The 9,895-nt window shown below is 43.1% G+C and overlaps 1 protein-coding gene and 1 pseudogene across 9 annotated transcripts in view; one reads left to right on the top strand and one right to left on the bottom strand.

Annotated features, from left to right (window-relative positions):
• Fggy (FGGY carbohydrate kinase domain containing) overlaps nt 1-3,773 on the top strand; it is a 495,194-nt gene extending 491,421 nt beyond the window's left edge. For 7 of the 9 annotated variants that reach the window (XM_013521725.1, XM_005398481.1, XM_013521726.1 and 4 more), the window contains one exon: nt 3,541-3,773. In XM_013521725.1, coding sequence (XP_013377179.1) covers nt 3,541-3,622 — 82 coding nt within the window. In that variant the 3' untranslated portion in view covers nt 3,623-3,773. The remainder of the gene's footprint in view (nt 1-3,540) is intronic. The other 2 variants (XM_013521728.1, XM_013521727.1) reach the window with 1 other exon arrangement.
• Nucleotides 3,774-7,314: 3,541 nt separating this feature from the next.
• Nucleotides 7,315-9,885, bottom strand: LOC106150097 (annotated as a pseudogene).
• Between the last annotated feature and the right edge of the window lie 10 nt (nt 9,886-9,895).

Genomic DNA, 9,895 nt, shown 5'->3' with positions numbered 1-9,895 from the left:
GGGGGCGGGGGGCGGGGGTCACTGATAGTGCGTCTGAAGATGAAGGGTACAGTTCTGCAAGCGCCTTTATAGTTTGGGAAAGTATCTGAGGTTAAGATAAAAAAGCAAATCCCACCACCTTATATAATGGTAGGCAAAGGTGCAGGTTCCACCAAGCATGTTCAGTACTTGACAACGTTGGAAACGTCCATAGAAGACAGTCTGGTGTTTTCCATTTTCTTCTCCCTCTCAAGTGAGGCCGCTGCTGTTCCGGCCATGGCCAGGCGCAGAGGCGCGGACGCCACAGGAGGCTCGCGGACCAGGGGTTGGGTCACCTGCGACCCTGAGGGCGGGAGCCAGCCCTTGTTGGTAAAATAAGAAACAGGTATCATTCTCCAACTCCCTCGTTGCCTTTTCGGGACTCTTCAGGAAAGGCTGTTTTTGAGTTCTTTCAACCCTGCGCTAAGCTTTTCCTGGAATCTGGCTGCTTGCTGGCGGTGGGCAGCTATCAGGAGGAGGAGCAGCATGCGTGATGCTGCAGCACCACCTGTCGGCCAACCAAATATTTGCAACGAGGATGCTGCGCCAGTTCCCTCATGTTCATGGCGTTATTAAGTGTGTGGGACGTTTACTTGTGTCTGTGCCACACAGAAGCAACTGACTGCTTGGGGAAGAATTTAGAAGACAGGGAATTCAGCTGATGTAGAAATGCATAGCACCTCATCTGATGGCTGTAGCTCAATAAGGAAATGTTTAGGAAGACCCCAAATTTCATCCGTAGGCTCAAGCCAAGTTTATATGTGATTTTAGGACGCTTAAAAATATGTTAAAATTGTGCGCTAGAGACAATATCAACAAATTGCAAAGGTAATGCACAGGACTGGAAAAAATATTTGTAAATCATATATTTGATGAGGGAACTCATATCCAGAATATGTAAAGAATTCCTAAAACTCAGCAACAAAACACTCCATAGCAGTACAACTCAAAAATGATTAAAAGACTTAAGTGAATGTTTCTCTAAAGAAGATGTATGCGTGCAAGTAGAACCTGACAGGTTCTTCAATATCACCATCAGGGACAGCCACTCAAAGCTCCGATGAGGTGCTGCCTCACACACATTGGCTGGCCCCACCGCAGAGTAACAAGTGTGGTAATAAGGGGAGGAAACTGGAAACTATGCAGTAAAGTGACAGGGCTGCTGTGTAAAACACCGTGGTCTGGTAGTTCTTCAAAAAAGTTAAAGCTAAAACTAACAGATGCTCTACCAGTTCTATCCCTGGTAAATATACAGAGGAACTGGAAGCAAGCATGTGTACACCCATGTCCACAGCGGCTTTGTTCACAGTAGCTAAACCCATAAGAATAACCCATGTCCCTCAGTGCATCAGTGTATGAACAAAACAGTGATATATACATACAATGGAGTATTATTCAACTTTATTTTTTTTATTTTTTTTATTTATTTATTTATTTTTTTTTGGTTTTTCTCCGGTACCGGGAACCGAACTCACGACCTTGCGCTTGCCAGGCAGGCGCTTTGCCGCTGAGCTAAATCCCCAGCCCCTCAACTTTAAAAAGAAAAGATATTCTAGCTTATACCATCACATGAATGAATCTTAATATTTATGTCAAGTGAAATAAGATAGTCACAAAAATTCAAGTACTATATGAGTCTACCTGTATTAAAAATAAAGCCAGTGAATAAAATTGCTGCAAATATTTTAAAAGAGGCAATCTTCAAGTATGTAAAAAGCATTCTGCCCCTAGCCTCCTTCTAGCAGTTTTGAGATTTTAGTGTCAGGAATCCATATAATGAATCTCATACACTGAATCTCATACAATGAAAGAATAACTCAATGTTATATGACCAAGAGCACCAGTAAAAGCAGAAAAATGTCCCTAAAAATAGATACATTGTTAACAATTTTGGGGTTCATAAAGTAGATTTTGCAGTATCTACATGTAGATATTAATCTAATATCAATGATATTAGAATATTAGTCATTTATTGAAAAGAACAGTTAATGTTTCATTGTTTGATCAATCTTACATGCCTATATCTGGTTATCTGAGGAATCAATTTGAAGATAACATTATGTGATATAACAACCATTGTTAATTTCCTATCACCTTGCTTGAAATCCTGTATCATTTTTAATGTTTTCATGTTGTTTTATGTCTTTGTGTCTATCTGTTTTTGCTCTTTTCTCTTTAAAATAGAAATATTAAAGAAAAAGAATATTAATCATTTAAAAGTAGTAACGAGCACTTCCATCACTTACTATGAGTCAGCGCTGTTCTGTGTGCTTTTCATGTATTGCCTCATTTAATTCATAGAGCAGTTCTGTTGAAGTAGGCCCTATAATTATTTTTTTTGTTTTTTTTTTTGTTTTGTTTTTCGTTTTTCTCCTGGTACCAGGAATTGAACTCACGACCTTGAGCTTGCCAGGCAGGTGCTTTGCCGCTGAGCTAAATCCCCAGCCCCTGGCCTTATAATTATTCCCAGGTACAGATGAGGAAATTCTGGTACAGATAAATTAAGTACCATGTCTAAGGTCACAGAGCTGGTCATGGGCCACACTGGGGTCCAAATCCTGGCCACAGAGCCCCCCTCTTTGCCGTGAGTTTGATCCCAGCATGGCTGAAGGTGTCCAGAATGCCTAAGGTAAAAATGTGTGACAAGGCAGAGTCCTGAGCCTATCTGCAGTCACTCTCCCAAACTCTCTGCTCCAGTGCACAAGCTTACTGTGCACCTCCCTCGGGAGGACTCATTTTCACCCTAGAATCTCCCGTGCTGTGCTAAACTGGCTTCATCTCTCACCCCCAGGGAGCTTCCTAGCAGAGGAATCAGGACAAAGTTACAAAATACCAGGGTCATTTGCCCAGGCTGTTGTCCGTTGATTTCAGGATTCTGATGCCCAAGCAGCTCCAGCTGCTCTGCTGTCTGATTTGTGGACAGCACCAGTTCTCACGGGTCTTACCTTAAGGGTCAGCAGGAGAGAACAGGCAGATGCCTGAGGGCAGGGCCCAGCGACTGGAAGGGCACTAAATCCAGTTCCCATGGGGTTTTACTCCTGGATAAAAAGGTCTAGGGAGGACATCTAGGCATAGAATCTCCAGAAAAGAGAATCAAAGGTTGAGTCTTGTGCCTGGTCAGACTATGGTGGTAACCTGTGCCCAGTCATACAGGACAAATGGATTGAAGCTGGGAGTGTGAAAGGGTTTGTACTAAGCTCAGACCTTGTAGGGCATAGTGGAGGCTTGAAGTCAGACCATTCTGAGTTTGAATTCTGGTTCCACTAGTTTTTGGCTCTGCTACTTCAGATATGCATGTGTGAGAAAGCACTCTTATCTCAAAAAATGGAGCTAATAGTCCTTCGGGTAGCTTACAGGTAACAGGTTTGAAGCATGCAAGTCCATCACCAGGATACTGTGAGCATTCAAACCCTGCAAGGTATGGGCATACTTAGAAGAGATGACTCCTCTCCTAAAGGTAAACAGGAGCCACCTGGCAATTTTGCCTTGAGATTGATCAATATATTTATTATTCTCCCATAGATACTATGACAAGAAATATCGAGTATTCCGGAAGCTGGTTGAACACCAGAAAGAATATTCAGCGATCATGAACGGGGATTGAACAAGGCTTGCGGTACTGACACTGGAAGGTTCTATGTCATTGTATTTGGGACCTCTGTCCTTTCATTTTGTGTTCAAAACTCTTTCAGTATAATTTCATTATTTCTGCATTATCTTGCAATAAAAAAAGAACTAGAGTCTTCATTTCAAAATACCACTACTATTTACTCAGCAATTTCTATACAGGAACTACTGTGGATGCCAGACATTTTTCACAAGGTCTTAGGAACATATCTTAGTCACTTGCTCATCTCTGAGACACAATATCCAACACTTGTAACTCCAGAGAGGTTTATTTTAGCTCATGGTCAAGGCAGCATTTCAAAGCAGCAAGGTGGAAGGGGCTGGTAGAGGAAATTTGCTCATACTGTGGGAGCCAGGAAGCAGAGAGAGAAGGGAGGAGCCAGGGATGGAGATGCGCTCTTCCAGGTCACCCAGCAACCTGTCTCCTCCATCCAGGCCCCACCTCCTAACAGAAAGTAAACTATCATGCTCCCACGGTCCAATCCTCTTCCCAAAGTCTTGGAGGCCAGCCTCAATATCAACTGTTTCAGATCTCATTTAGGAGTCGACCTTGTAATGGTTGATATTTGATCAGGGGAGACTTGTACTTATGAATAGATTCTGTGCTGGCCATAAAATGAGAGGCTTGCACTGCTTTAAATAGGACATCTGATGTTTATTTTGTGTCCTTTATGGCATTTCTCTTCCTGTAGAGGATGCATTTAGGGTCAGACATTGCATTTAAGGGCAGACTAATAATTTTGCAATCACCATATTAAAGATAGAGGACAGGCAGGAATCATTGGTGAATCCAAGAGGAAATTCTAATGAGTAGCAGGATACACACGATTTTAAAATGTTTCTTCACAGACTATCCATTAGTTACATGATGAAAAGAATGTTAAATATACAGGGAAGAAACCAGACAAGGTCTTGACTGAGTGATCAGAATTCAGTTCAGATGGGCAGATGGACTTCATGCCTCCAGATGCAGCAGCCAAGAAGCAATGCTGGCTGCAAGTGCATAGTCTGCATCCCGTCATAGGCAATATCAGGCAAGCCCGAAAGGGGTTGCATTCTGAATTTATAGTGGACTGCATTCTCCAAACATACCTACATCATAAAGACAAAGAAAGGCTGTGGAAAGTTTCCAGGTTAAAGGAAACTAGAGAAATGCAATGGCTAAAAAGGCTTTGAGGTAGACAGTTGTTTAGAAAACTAGTTACTTTAGGTGGTAGCATAGCAAACATGCAATACACAGAGATGGGCACATACACACACCTGGTTTCAGACCCAAGCACTAATGGCCAGTGTTGATTCTAGAGCTGTCATAGAACAAATGGTAAGGCTAGAGGACATAAGAAAAATTTAGCAAGTAGAAAAGAAAAATCCAATACAATTCAGTCAATGAATATCCATTGGAGAACTTGCTCTCTGCCAAGCATAGGGCTATGGGAGTAAAACAAAACACACTCCCTCAGGGAGCTCCTATTCTAATGAGATGTAGGCAGGTAAATCCATCACAGTGCACTGTGAGAGGTGCTTCAATATAGAGAGCGCCATGTGGAGTGCTGCATGGAACACATCAATCGGAAGAGGAAGGACAGGAGGGTTGGCAGACGAGATGAAAAACAGTAGAGTGTGATGGCCGGGAGCTTTGGCCTGGGAGCTCAGTTGTGGATTTGCTAGCTGTGTGACTTGGAGAGAGTTCCCTAGTATTTATGAGTCTCAATCTCCTCATTTTTTACATAAATGTATTATTAGTAAATACTTCACAGAATTGTAACGAGAATGAAATGAGTTAATCCATGTAAAGCTCTTAGCTCAACTGCCTGGACCATTCCTGCCTTGTTACAGGGCCTGGCTCCTAGAAGGTGCTCAGAATAACAGCAGGAAGAGAACACAATCGTGAGGGTGTGTAACAGCATTCTACTGTGTTGTAAGGATACAGAGATCTTAGGGTGGCCCACGGTGAGGGTGTGTGTGTGCATCTGCTACACCAGGCCTGGCAGCAAAGACGCCCAGTTCAGAGCGTGGGCTGGATGAGTGAGGACTAGGAGTGTTCTAGAGGAGGAGAGGAATATAACAGAATGTGGGTAAGATGTAGGACCAAGGCTGATCAGCACTGACCCAGAAGCCGGGCAGGCCTGGGCCAGCTCACATAAAGGACTGGTGAATGCAGTGATCTGTGGTTAGGAAAGGCAGAGAGCACTCCTTGCAGACTCCTTCCTGTCTGTTCTTCTCAGTCCTTAGTGTTGCACTCCAAGTCAAGCAGCATTAACCTCACAATCAGTTGAAAAGCTGAAGTTCACAAAAGATGAAAAACAGCTAGGCCAGCACCACTACAATGGTGGTAGAGATGTGACTGAAACCCATTTCTGTCTGGGTGCAAAGCTTTGGGTGTCACCCAGCTGCCCACCACCTGCACTTTGGTTATAGTGGTCGTGCTGTGAGTGCCCAGCCTGTGTGCTGTGGATTATCTGAGACAGCTCCTAAGCAGACCAAACCTGGCGCTGGCGTCTCACTGCTTTATAGAGAAAGGAAGCGCACACAAGTGAGGTGAACGGAACACAAGGATACCCTTGATGTCTCAAATGCAAAGTGCGGCTGAGTGTCTGTGCTGTGTGATCGAGGTGTGATCAAAAACAGAGTGACTGCTGCTGCTGAGCATCATCCAACGGAAAGTCAGGCTCATAAAAACACAATAGTGTGTCCTCAGCCACCTTATTTAGCAGATCCCTTGGCACCATATGACTTCTGACTCTTCTTCCAAAGTCAAAATGACCACAAAAGGTGTTCATTTGAATCAGTTCAGGACATTAAACTACAACAGATGGGCAAGACAGTCAAGATGGCTAAGACAGTCAAGAAAGAGGACTCCAGAGCTGCTGCGGAAAGCAACAAGAATGATGGGATCAGTGTGGTCAAAATGACAGGGAGGACTTAGAGGGAAATTAATAGCAATGTGTCTTTCACTGTGATAAATGTGTTAAATTTAAACATTTCATTGTAGTTTCTGATCATACCTTGTAAATGCAGCATTTGGAAGAGCCAAAGAGAGCACATGCCAGGGGAGTGAAATGCAGAAGAAAGGGCAAGGAAGACAGAATGGTGTGATGTGTAGCAGAGCTGCCGAGATAGCCAGTGCTCAACTGGACTCCAAAGTCCAGCAACAAAGTGTGCCCTCTCTTTCACTGGTGGCAAACCCATGGCATGTGTGCTGCAGTGAGCACCCAAAGCACTCTGGGTAGGCACCCAAGCCAAGTCGCCCCAGCAGCCGAACATCAGATATTCAGATTTAACTGCAGTATTGACACTTTGGAGCAAATAAGTGGGTTTGGGTTGCAGTTTGGGCACTCGGTCTCTAAAACGTGCCCCACCACTGATAGTTACGCTGTTGCCATTTGAATTGGTCAGTCTCAAGGGCAGCAATAAAAGTATGAGACATCCCTGGGAACTCCTGGCTTTAAAGAGTTACCAAAGGGGCATGTGAGGCTAACCAACTTCCACGGTGAGGCTCTAAAGATAAGGCAGTCTGCTATTTCTCACTGGCCTGAGGGTGGCCAAGTACCCTGTTTACCTCTGTGTATGTTGGCCCCTGGCTTGTGAGTTTCTGTAGAGCACAGACTCTAGGGTCTGTATACTTTGTACCCAAACAACTCCTGGCAAATAATGGGTGTTCGTGTTTCAATTTTTATTTGTTTCCAAATATAAAAAAGTCAAGATCCTTACACCAATTATCTCAGATGAGACCATGCAAAGCAATTCACTGTGTACAACAATCATTTTTCCCCTTTAGTTTTTCTGCTTTCTACACTGGTATGACTGACAGAAAACTGGATGTCCTGTCCTTGGTTGGAAAATGTCATCTCTTTACAAAAACATGCAGGGAAGTTCCTATTTTGCAAGTCAATTTACAATAACTCCTTTTTTGTGTGTATATAGGGGGCATGTGGAACTGAAATTTAGCTGCCCAGTTTTATTCAGCTACCCCACAAATAAGCAGAAAGGGCAATATAAACACAGTAAACTCTGGAGTTGAGATAGTAGACATTATTTATCCTTGGTAGATTCAACTATTTAGGCCTGAAAGTATTTGAACTTCCTTAGGACTTTTGCTCTGATTCTGCCAGGCTGGGTTCCAGAAGAACCCCTCATGAAATTTATGTGTGAAAACTATATTCTGCTGTATATAAATTTTTGCTAATTGTATAGCCTAACAACAGTTGGGTTTGCTAAATAAATGGCACTGAAGAAAATCCTGACCCAAGTGGCACTACTTAGTCTAAATGTTTCTGACCAAAGAAAATTATACAATATTCATAGTTTAACTTAAGAGATGGCTGACAAATGGTACATTTTTACATGTCAAATACATAGTCCAAGAGTTTATAAAATAAGTTCATGGCATTATTACCTAAGCATACCATGCACAAGAGAAATCTCCCTAAGTTCTTGTGACAGCATTTCAGGTGGAAGCAGCCTTATATACAAAAACAATCCAGTTTCTCTGTTAAGTACATAATTTAAAGAAGTTTCAGAGATTACTGAGAAAATCATAGTCTATTGGTGATTGATAGAAATGTTAATTTGTAGGATTTAAAATGTTTTCTTAAAAAAAAAAAAAAAACACCCAAAATACATAACCTCTGTACAAAGAAAAATACAAAAATTCTGGATCATCATGTCTGATCATACTACGTAATTTAGAATGGAATGTCACTGGCTGAAAAGTTCTCTAATTATTCCTTTGACAGCGTTAACTTGTGAACTAGCATTTATATTTAATTCAGCTGCCTTCATGATACAAGATCTCATTTTCAAAATGGCACCAATTTTCCTTAAGTGTAAGGACTCTATTTTTAGCAGCAATTTTATCTCTACAGGTTAATTCATAGAGCAAATGTTTTAACTTCTACTTCGTACTCACTAGCTGTAATATTTACAAAAGACTAATGCCTACATAAACAGTTCTTTCACTCTCCCAGCCCCACATCTTAAAGGTTTTTCCTCCTTCCTCATCTCTGACCTCAGTGGGGATGCGTGGGAGGTTCAGATAGGGTATGTATGCACACACTTAAGAAGGGATGACCGATTCTGAGTAAGCACACAAATCCAAGACAAGATCATTCTTAATTATGTGAGTTCTGGGACGGATGGATTTTAATTTAATTAATTAATTAATTAATTTTTGGGGTGCCCGGAATCAAACTCAGGACCTTGCGCTTGCAAGGCAGGTGCTGTACCTCTGAGCTATATTTCCGGTCCTGGATGGATTTTAACATCAAAGATACTTTAATTAATTCCAACCAAAGATTTGATGAATAAGTTAATGCTGCAAATGATAAGACAATTTAGGGGGAGTCATATCCATTGAGTAACTTGATCTCTGACAAAATAAGCAACAGTGCTTATATGGACAAGAAAAACTGAAAATGCTGTTAGAAAATGACAAGCAATTGAACAGTGGGAGAGCAGGGCACAGTTAAGGCATCTAAAAAAAGTTCGTCATGGCTTTGGCTTATTAAAATATTTTACACTTTTTTTTTTTAAAGATTTGAAAGCATCTGAAAAACATGCAAATTGTTTGAAATCCCTGCGTGGCAAATTCAGACAGTTTGTGAGTATCATTCAGATGTTTGCCAAGGACAGTGCGGAAGCCTCTCCCGGAGGCGGAGATGGCGCTCTGGGGAGGTCCCGGCCTCTGCCATCTCACACGGACCGCAGCCCGGGGCTTTGTGCGGTGGTCACGAACAAGGCGTTGTTATCTGGGAGGGAGGGGACTGTGGAGTTTGCGTTGGTTGGGGAACAGCCCACCTTTAATTCTTCCAGATAGTCTGCATGTACAGGCTTGTGACACCGGAGAACTTTGACTGCATCTTCTTCTTTGAACCACTCTCTCTTCCTTCCCACATTAACAGGATCTTCCCAATCTTCTAGTATTTCAGTGACTGTAAGAACGTAAACAATTGTTCGCTGCTTCCGGTCTTGGTTCTGCTCAGATATTCCCAGGAGCCGGCCCAATTTTCCTCGGACTCCTGCCTCGTCATAAACTTCCCCCACGGCTGCGCCGCCGGCTCCTCCTCAGGCTCCATTCCTCCTCCCGGGACGCGCACTGTCTGGGCACCGACCGCTACTCACCGGCAGCACCCCATCCTCTGCTCGCTGCTTCTTCAGCCCCGGGCGGTCGTACGTCCGCTTTTGGCTGGGCTTGAACTTCATCACAGAGGCGGGGCCGCCGCCACCGCGCCGGGGCGGGCGAGGGCGAGTC

The sequence above is a fragment of the Chinchilla lanigera genome, unplaced genomic scaffold, assembly GCF_000276665.1.
Source record: "Chinchilla lanigera isolate Chin_1 unplaced genomic scaffold, ChiLan1.0 scaffold00063, whole genome shotgun sequence".
Lineage (NCBI taxonomy): Eukaryota > Metazoa > Chordata > Mammalia > Rodentia > Chinchillidae > Chinchilla > Chinchilla lanigera.
The sequence above is the reverse complement of the archived record's forward strand: the minus strand, read 5'-3'. Positions and strand labels throughout refer to the sequence as shown.